Here is a 10923-nt window from a genome sequence, read left to right on the forward strand (position 1 = left end):
TTATAGTGAACAAAATACAACGATGGATTCCATTATTAGCCCATATAATTAAAACTATAATTCACATAGGGTCGTAAAGTAGGTGTTACATACATAATGCATCATCGACGAGATCCTCCAATAAGAAAATATATACAAGCTTTAAGAAAAGGTTACCGAACAGATGTAAAACCCGCTCCGTTCTAAAGATGTGAATCCTTAATCAATTCGATAATTAGCCTATATATTTAAATATATTTCACATACAGTCTTGCGAAGTAGGTGTTGCATACACAATACAGGTTCGACCACAACCTCCACAAAGAAAAACAAACACATGTAAAACTCAATGTCTCCTAAAACTCGATCCATCCTAAAGTTGCATACACAATACAGGTTCGACCACAACCTCCACAAAGAAAAACAAACACATGTAAAACTCAATGTCTCCTGAAACTCGATCCATCCTAAAGAAATTCGTAATTCAAGTTAATAAAAATCCAAAAAACTGAAACACAATAACACTAGTCAAAAAACGTTTGAAGAGGGAAAAGTCTTGGGTTCAACTTCAAATCCTTTGAAAAAAAACAAAGAGTTAATTACTGTTTTCGTCCCTGTGGTTTGTCAAAAATCACTATTTTAGTCCATTAGTTTAAAAATTGCGATTTCAGTCCTTGTGGTTTCACTTTCGTAACCATTTCAGTCCTTGTGGTTTCACTTTCGTAGCCATTTCAATCCATTTATTCTGTTAGTACAGGGACTTAAATGGTTACAAAAGTGAAACCACAGGGACTGAAATCGCAATTTTTAAATTAATTGATAGAAATAGTGATTTTTGACAAACCACAAGGACGAAAACAGTAATTAACTCAAAAACAAAAGATAACTCTAAAACTCAAAGGGACCACAAATGCACCAAACTCTTTCCTCAAGGACAAGTTTCATCATCAATTGAAATTGAAATAATATTATTTCTATCAAGACCTCCTAAACCCCCGTTTGTACACTTTTTCTAGGGTTTCAAAATTCCGATCAAATGGAGAGTGCATTCGCAAACGCATCTGCAATCGGCGATCAACGCCAGAAGATCGAAGAATACAAGCACATTCTCTCATCAGTAATCGCTTCAAACGACATTGTACAGGCCAGAAAGTTCATCGATCACAGTTAGGGTTTCATCTAATCGATTCACGATACTGTATACCTAATTTATTGTTTAAGTTGCTTGATTGTTGTATTAAATTTGCAGTTCTTTCGGACGATGTTCCGTTGGTGGTTTCGAGACAGTTGCTGCAGACGTTTGCGCAAGAGTTAGGCCGGTTGGAGCCGGAGAATCAGAAGGAGATTGCTCATTACACGCTTCATCAGATTCAGCCTCGTGTGGTATCTTTTGAGGAACAGGTTTGTTTGTTAGTGAAAATTGTGTGTTATTTCTTGTTTATGCGTATGTTAGGTAGCAGTCTTAGAGGATTTTGATGTGTTTCCTAACTGCATTGGCTTTTAGAGGTGGTTATTGTAGAACTTTGAAGTTTAGGGTTTATAGGGTTAGATGTTCTTTTAATCACTCTGTTGGAGATTCATAGTATTTATAGCGATTTTATAGATTATCTATAGCCAGTGGTTTTACATGTCTTGTTAACTTTTGTGGAGTTGTTTCTGTATGCCCAGCGTTTTATTGTTCTTGATTGGATGGTATTATGTTCTTTGACGTTCAACGATTTATTGTCTAAGTTTCAAGGATTGTTGTGTATTATGCCTGACAATACAACTTAAGTGAAGCTTGGTTTAAAAAGGCGTGCGTGAGGTGTTTAGGAAAACACATCAGGGGCAAAAAGGCGCGCCTAATGTTGTTCTGGGTCAAAATTTGTCAAACCTAGGGTTTGTAGGAGGTTTGTTTGATAAATAGGCTGATATGTTTAAAACAGATGTGAGTCACGGCTTCTAGTTGTAATTAAAGCTTCTTGGCTGTACATAGATGATGCATGTCTCACGCCTTGGCTTTTGGGATCAAAACGCTTCGTGCTGTTTTTAAACCAAGCAGTGCCGAATGTCAAGAGGCACAGTTTTCTTAGAATTTGAAACACTTATCAGAATAGACACTTATGCTTAGAGGTGGCAAACCTGACCCGAAGACAAATATATGGGCTTGTTTGGACTTTTAATTTTAGACCATGGGTTATTTGGGTTACTATGTGTCATTTGAGAACAATGCAAGTTGGTGATTTCGATGTAGAAGTCTGAAGAAAGTCTATCAGTTATTCAGTTAGAAGCAATGCTTAAATATCCTTACTTAGAGCCTCTCAGGTTTTGAGAGTTTCAGACATCAGTGGTTGCGTAGGTGCGAGATTAGAAAACACAGTTTAGTTTTCGGTATTGCTGTCTAAATGTTGGTTTGAGCACAATTAGTCCGTCTCTGGGTTCATCATGCTATTTAATGTTACTTATATGTTCGTTTATTTGAATACAAAACAAATTGAAGTTTTACCTAGTTTTAGTCAGTTATCGAATTATCGGCTATCCCGTTAAGGAAAATTGGCACACTAAGAATGAAAAAAAGGTGTATCTTTCACGTCTCATATGGGAGGTCAATCGCCAAATGTTCTCATTCAAAGCTAAATTTTTGAAAGACAGATGTTTTGAACTCATCATGCACTTTTGAAAGCTAAATTCCAGATGGCAAAATGGGAACTTCTAAATGTGATGTGCTAGTAGTGCAGTAATGTCTAAGTCATGCGTATAATCTTCTACTATAGTGCAATAATGCCTTGCAGTTATGATCACTCTATCCAGGCATATCTTCCAAATGATAGGCAATGGATCAGACAAAGTATGCTTAATCACTATAGGAATTTGGCTCATTGATTCTATGTTGTCAAAGACGCAAGGCGCAAAAAAAGCGTGGCCTTTTTAAGAAAAGCGCACATAGAGAAAAAAGATATAAAAAATATGTTATGCTTTGAAAATAAATAAGATTCCGCATATAAAATTAAAAAAACTATTATATATGCCATTTAAGATCATGTAGCTAATAGTTAGTAGCAAAAGTTTAGGACTTATATGTTGTAAGTTTTGGGTGTGTGAATAAAAGTCTCAAAAGGTGGTAAATACTTTGTCCCACATTGGTGTGGGAACAAATTGAGTGGTTGTTTATAAGGTAAAGCCTTTACTACTCCATTGTAGCTTTATGACATGTTTTACCACAAGTCCTACCCGCGCGCAGGGGGGGGGGTGCAAAAATGAGTTTCTGAGCTGGAATTTTGGTTGAACTCGTGCGTGCCCGCACATCCTGTGGACACGAATGCAGCTCCGAAAACCCGGGCCCGCGTGAGGCAGTTTTTGCACGCACTCGGTTTCGTTTTTAATGGTCATTTGTGCTGTTTTGCCTTTTTCCCTGCGCCTCAACAACGTTTTTTTTGCGCCTAGGCGCGCGCTTTTTGCGCCTCAGCACCGTTTTTTTTTTAAAAAAAAAACCATTTTTAGGCTACCACCAGGCGCTGTAGGCGCGCGCTTTTTGCGCTTTTGACAACATAGCATTGATTGGTGATAATGTTCTGTATATCAAACCAAATTATTGTTTGGGATTACTCTTTAAATCTACTTGTATTAATTAAATGCAATCAACATCCAGTTAAGTACGATTATAAAGTTTACGCCTATCTTCTCATTATAAACTCTTCAAATTAGAATGAAAGTATAAATTATTTTAATTTTTTCTTGTTTTTATTTTTATATTTATATTTTTTCATTTTTGTATTTTTTTATTTTTTTCATATTGTATTATTTTTTAATATTTTTTCATTTTTTATTATTTTTTATTTTTATCTCATCCTAACCCGAACTCATCTTGACCCAAACCCATCCTAACATTTTTTTAATATACCCATCCTGACCCAACCCATCTTAACCCATGACCCAAACCCACCCAACCTACCCACTTTGCCACCCTCACTTATGCTCTATCTCTGTATATCTGAGTTTTGATTTATATATAAACAAGAGTTTAATGTGGACACTGCACGTTTCAGGTTCTTGTTATACGTGAGAAGCTTGCAGATTTGTACGAGTCTGAACAGCTATGGTCAAAAGCAGCACAAATGCTTAGTGGCATTGATCTCGACTCTGGAATGAGGTAGGAGAGAATGAAAATTTTGTTAGTAACGTGCTGCAATCATTCTGTCACAGGTGAAATACCTATTGATCGAAACTAGCTTCACTAATTCAGACTTCTTTTTGGCTGTTTCATATTTGCAGAGTGATTGATGACAAATTTAGGTTGACTAAATGTGTGCAAATTGCTCGGCTGTACTTGGAGGTATGTTTTTGCTACATGAATAAGTGTTTTGTTGTGTATCTAGAAATTGATGAATCTTAATTCACCTTCGAACATATGTTAATCTGAATAAATGGTCATAATATTTATGCTGACAACCTAGCGTTTGTGACTGCATTTTGGCAGGATGACGATGCTGTGAATGCAGAGGCTTTTATTAACAAAGCATCATTCATGGTTAGCAACAGTCAACATGAAGTATTGAATTTACAGTACAAGGTTGAGACTTCTGGAACTTTGATTAAACATGAATTCTTGTTAAAATTGTGTTAAACTGACACGTTATTATGTTTTATTGTCTTTTTTTTTCTTTCTTTAAGGTTTGTTACGCAAGGATACTAGATTTAAAAAGAAAGTTCTTGGAAGCTGCACTTCGTTATTATGACATTTCACAAATTGAGAAGCGACAAATTGGAGACGAGTACGTATTTCATTCGCTCAACCTGGACATGGTTTTCTTGAATTTTTCGTGTTATTTTCACGTGTGACTACATTAAACAATTGACTCATGTGTCTTATTATGTCATAGAGTGATTGATGAAGATGCACTTGAGCAGGCCCTAGCTGCTGCTGTGACTTGCACTATTTTGGCTGCTGCAGGACCACAGCGTTCTCGTGTTCTGGCAACTTTGTATAAAGTAAATATTTTTGTATTATAATATCATCACAAACTTTTTAATAATATGCCACAACGCTTGGTAGGCAGCTCTTTTATTTCAAACACAAAACGTGACTTGTTTATATTTCTTCTTAAAGGATGAACGGTGTTCAAGGCTAAAGATTTATCCAATTTTGCAAAAGGTATCATCTCTCTCTGATCAAATTTAATTTTTTTTTTTTGCAAAAGTTTGTTATTTTATTGCAAAGGTGCATGCATATAAGGTATAACGTTTTGGAGCTTTTCAGGTGTACTTAGAGAGAATCTTGAGGAAACCTGAGATAGACACATTCTCCGAAGAACTGAAAGCACATCAGGTATCATTACGACTAGAGATGAAAGTTCGACTCATTTAATTATTAAGCGGTTGTTTTGGGGTATGTTTTATTCTTAATGGGTCAAACTTTTAAAATAAAAAAATTATCTTACAAGAAAATGAGTCAAATGGTCTAAAATTGCCCAAAGTGCATTTTAAACTCATTACATCTTCCAACTGTTTTACTAAAAAAATGGACTAGTTACTAGTATAATTTGCATCATATACGATACTAGTTATTTATAAAAGCGTTGACAGTTTTTGGTAAAAAGTACATTGGTTCTTAATTGTGATAGGTTGTTGCTATATGTGATTCTGACATTCACTTTTGTAACAGAAAGCGCTTTTACCTGACAATTTTACTGTGCTTGATCGTGCAATGATCGAACATAATCTCTTGAGTGCAAGCAAACTGTACACAAACATAAGGTATACCAATATTGTTGTTTTTCATGAAGCTCTATTTATTTATTCTATGCGAATATGGTTGTACAATAAGTCATTAACACAAGGTATACGAGCTTTTTATTAAGTTTCCAGTTGTTTTATGAAGTTGCTCATTGCATGTGTTAATGTCATCATAAACATAAAATCGAACTAAATTAACATTTTACTATCTATTTTATTAAGATGATAAAAACATTTATTGAGTTTTGCAATGTTTCATCAATGGCTAACCACCTATTTTTTGTTTGAAAATTAGCTTTGATGAGCTGGGCACACTGCTTGGGATTGAGCCTCACAAGGTACGCTTTTGGTTTTACTTGTTTTTTTTACTACCTTGTTGGAGGCATGTAGTAAATGGAACTTGTTTGTTTCTTTGCAGGCGGAAAAGATTGCATCAAGAATGATCTGTGAAGATAGAATGAGGGGGTCCATTGATCAGGTATTTTATATATAGTATATGCTTGCCCAATTTTTTATTTTTCCATTTTTCATATGATAATTGAACAAATTTCTGTTTACCAACATGGACTGTTGTATTTGCAAATTGGAATATCTTTTTACTGAAAGTGGCAAAATGGCGGGTCAAGTGGGTTGAGTAATGGGTTAAAATGATATTTCTTTACACGTCAAAATGGGCTGGGTTGGGGTTGACCTGTAGCACCCTTTTGTCATTTTTTAAAAGAGTTAAATGCCATTTTAGTCCCTGTGGTTTGGGTATTTTGCCAGTTTAGTCCAAAGGTTTCATTTTTCGCCTGTGGGTCCAAAAAGGTTTCACCGTTGTCATTTTAGTCCACTGGGTTAACTTTATCCATTTTTTCTATTAACGAGAAGTGCAATTCGGTCATTTATATGTAATTCTGTTAACTAGAAGGGCAATTCAGCCATATAAAATGACCGAATTGCCCTTCTCGTTAACAGAAAAAATGGATGAAGTTAACCCAGTGGATTAAAATGTCAACGGTGAAACCTTTTTGGACCCACAGGCGAAAAATGAAACATTTGGACTAAACTGGCAAAATGACCCAAACAACAGGGACTAAAATGGCATTTAACTCTTTTTAATAAGTATATAGATTATTAGCGTTTAAATGCAACTACAAAGATCTACTCTATTACCATGTTAATTAAGTTTTTTGTAGAGTTAAATGCTTGGTTGGTCCCTGTGGTTTTCAAAAATTTCAGACTTGGTCCTAGTGGTTTACTAATTACACGCTTGGTCCCAAAAGTTGTCAAAAATGCACTCGGTTGGTCCCCAGCCCTAACATCAGTTAAATTTCTCAGTTAACTATGTGTGAAATGACTATATTACCCTTGAACAATTAAAATATATATAAAATTTGAACATTATGAACATCTTCAAACAATGAACAGGTACATGTTTATATCCAGATTTTAACAAAATTCAAACAATGAACATCTTCAAACAATGAACATCTGCAATTGAAAATATGAACATGAGATCTTCAAAATAAAGAAAATAAATTCTGGAACATAAACATCATCATAAATTCGATCTTAAACACCATCTTCAAACCTTATCTTCAAATTCCATCTTCATAACCACCACCAACGTCATCTCATACGTCTCAGATTGTATTCGTTCTTCGAAAAAAGAACGCGGCCCCTTATCAAACACTATCTATTTGTTTCTGTTTTCAATAAAATCACAGAGAACTGGGCAACAATTGAACACAAGTATCGAAGCGTGCCTGTGATTTGCAGACCAACACTGCAGGTTCGTCTCCCTTGCCCTTGCCTTTCAATCAATCGTTTGTTTCAGATCTATACAACCACCAAAAATTGAAGAACTTAAATCAAACTAAATCATCTCATCCACCAACATCATCTCATCCAACTTCAATCTAAATTTCAGATTCAAGAACAACACCAAACATCAACTCACCTAAATCTCTGATTCAAGAACACCACCAAACATCATCTCACCTAAATCTCAGATTCAAGAACACCACCAACTCCGCCGCCCCTAACTCAGCCGCCGCACCTTTGCTCAGATTCAAGAACAACCAGATTGTTACCACCATAAATGCTGCCGCCCCTAACTCCGCCGCCACACCTTTACTCAGATTCAAGAACAACCGGATTCTTACCACCATAAACGCCGTCGCCGCCGCCCCTAAGGGTGGCTAGGGTTTAGAGATTGGATGAGAATAAGATGGGTGGAAGGGGATAACTCAGATTGTTGTTGTTTGAAGATGATGATTGATGATGGTTGTTATTTGAAGACGATGATTGATGATGGTTGTTGTGAGAGAGAGAAAGAGAGAAACTGAGATTCAAGAACAACTGGATATACATGTTCATAATGTTCAAATTATATATATATTTTTTATTTCTTTTAATTGTTCAAGGGTAATATAGTCATTTCACACATAGTTAACTGAGAAATTTAACTGATGTTAGGGCTGGGGATCAACCGAGTGCATTTTTGACAACTTTTGGGACCAAGCATGTAATTAGTAAACCACTAGGACCAAGTCTGAAATTTTTGAAAACCACATGGACCAACCAAGCATTTAACTCTTTTTTGTATTAAATAAATTTAATTGCAAAGTTATATTTTATTACAATGTTAATGTATATATAGTTTTAGTAATAGTACGATTTAGAAAGCTGTATGAGTAGTAAACTTTGGGAGATTTGTCCAGCTCGACCCGTTGTCTGATATACATTTTCAGCTAATTATGTTATGCAGTTAATGTTCACATGGTTTGATGAAATTATTCGACTATTTGATAAACATCCTTAAGCAAATTAGGAGTCTTGAACTTTTCCAGTTAAAGTTTCATATTCTTATGTAGATTCCAAAGTGGATTTTATTTAGTCGTAAGTTGTAACGCAATAAAAACAATCAGGCAACTCATCTTTTGGGTCAGTTAAACGTGTGATTAATGTTTGGTTTTTGCAAATTTCAGGTAGAAGCAGTTATCCATTTTGAGGATGATAATGAAGAACTTCAGCAATGGGATCAACAGGTGATTATTGTGTCTTTGATTAGCAATGATCTATTTCATTTTAATTTTAGTAACCATTTTTCCTATACCTATTACTCAATCATGACCCATTCTTCAAGAAATAAGTTAATTGGAATAGTTTATCAGTTTATGTTTTGCTTTTGGATCTATAATTATACAAGGGTCAAAATGATTCTCCCTTATGAAAGTTGCCAACTTAGAACGGGTTCAAATGGACCAGCACCACCAACTGCCATTATCTGCTGCCACCACCGCCGCCATAAAACATATATAGTGGTTGAACCCATCTTGGTACTTTTTTTTAAATCGATTGTCTATGTAGTTTATATTGGTTATCGCCTATCGGTCCCCTGGTGAGATATCGGTGCAAAATATCGGCCAGAATACTGGTACCGATAATATTGGCGATATTGACCGATATCACCGATCTTCCCGATACAAGTACCTTTCTTATTGTTGCTATTAGTGTTTTAAGTCTTAATTGTTAGTTGTTGGTGTTAAATGTTAGTGTTTCAAGTCTTATTCGGTTCTTGCTTGCAACAATTGTTAGTGTTTTGCAGGTTGCAAAAGGTTGTTTGTTAATGGTAGGAAAGTATATCGAATTGTTAGTGTTATGTATATAAATTTAGCATGCTATTGAAATTACCAATATTCCATCGATATCCCACTGCAATAACCGATATCTCAAATATCGGTCCTTGCCCGATATCCGATATTTTACCGCATTAACTACTTAGTCGATTGTTTTGACCCGAACCTGTGTTGACATGTTATATGACCTGGCTCTCCCATTATGTCAAATATTACTTTTTACCTTAGAAAGAAGTTGTAAGCAAAATCATTTATCAGCTTTAAACATTTACGTTCTGTTCTCTTTTTTTTTTTTTCGCAGATTTTTGGACTTTGTCAAGCTTTGAATGATGTTCTCGATAGTATGGCCAAGAAGGGGTTGGCGATTCCTGTCTGATTCGTCAATGCCTGCTGATTAGTAAGCCGTCTCGTCAATCATTCTGTTTTTGTAATTAGCTTTCTTCGATCTTTTGAACGATCATGACCCGTTTTATCAATCAGTTTATAACACTAGAATTGACATTCGACATTGTTTTGTTTCACGGTTATGCTTTTAGTGATTCACTTGGGTTTAAGCGTTTTATCTACACGTCACGTGGTTGCTTACTATTTCGACAAAAATGTATAATGAAAAATCAATTGAATATGATTTTTCAGTTTACACCTTTCTAGCAAATTTTAACGTATTAATTATTTACAAGTTAATTATTTAAGTGAATAAAAAGCGCCTTTTTACTTGAAATGATTTACAAAAAACACTTAATACGCCTAACCCTTTTGATGTATTTGAAATTGTTGCGGAAGTTGTATACTATGGTGTGAATGCAGTGGTGTTTTTTTTTTAATTTTTTTTATTTTTAAACCATCGGGTTGATTGTACATCTACCATTAAATGAAGAGAATCAGAAGACTGAATATATTTTTTTAGTTAGTTGCAAGTTTGGTAAACTTCCTTTTTTAAACAAACTAGGATTACGACCCGCCGCAATGCGGCGGGGATGCTTTATTTATAATTAAGTCGATCTACGACCCACACGTTGTGTTAAACCTGTCAAACGGGGTAAAAATAGACGATGTAAAAACGTTCACCCACACACGCACGTTGCGTCGTGTTAACTCGCAAAATTTAGAACAAAACGTAAAAACGTCAAGCCAAAGACGCACGCTGTGATGTGTTAAGTCACAAAATTTAGAACCAAGCATAGAGCGCAAAATTTGCGGAAAATGAAAACTATAAGGGACTAAAGTTGAAAGTAAAAAAAGTTATGAGGATAGATTGTAAAAGATAAAAAGTTCTGGGTTAAAAGTAAAAAACGAATAGTTTTAGGTTAAAAGTAATTTATCAAATACTTTTGGGTGAAAAGTAAAAAAAATCAATTTTTTTTGGAAAACCCCCAAAGCCAACGTTACGACAACCATATGCATAACAATTTTTTTTCTTTGAAAAATCCCCAAAGCACACCCCGCGTTGCGGCGGGGCGTAAAACGGTGTCAAATAGTACTAATGTCACACAACCGTCATTGACAACCAACACTGACTCGACCTATAATATGCGTATTGTGACGCACCTGTCAAATATGGAAAAATAGAAGTAAAAACGTTGAACCACACATGTACGTTGCGTCGTAT

General features: G+C 35.2%; 1 protein-coding gene across 1 annotated transcript; it reads left to right on the plus strand.

The window, feature by feature from the left end:
• Window positions 1-986: 986 nt before the first annotated feature.
• On the plus strand, window positions 987-9882 carry LOC110915399 (COP9 signalosome complex subunit 4). The gene is made up of 14 exons (XM_022160097.2): window positions 987-1145; window positions 1229-1380; window positions 4005-4108; window positions 4231-4291; window positions 4436-4528; window positions 4630-4730; window positions 4839-4947; window positions 5066-5110; window positions 5216-5284; window positions 5621-5712; window positions 5987-6029; window positions 6110-6169; window positions 8664-8723; window positions 9616-9882. The coding sequence occupies exons 1-14, from the start codon at window positions 1016-1018 to the stop codon at window positions 9688-9690; spliced, it is 1194 nt and encodes a 397-aa protein (XP_022015789.1). The 5' UTR covers window positions 987-1015; the 3' UTR covers window positions 9691-9882.
• The last annotated feature ends 1041 nt before the right edge of the window (window positions 9883-10923 follow it).

Source organism: Helianthus annuus, chromosome 2 (assembly GCF_002127325.2).
Source record: "Helianthus annuus cultivar XRQ/B chromosome 2, HanXRQr2.0-SUNRISE, whole genome shotgun sequence".
NCBI classification, from domain to species: domain Eukaryota; kingdom Viridiplantae; phylum Streptophyta; class Magnoliopsida; order Asterales; family Asteraceae; genus Helianthus; species Helianthus annuus.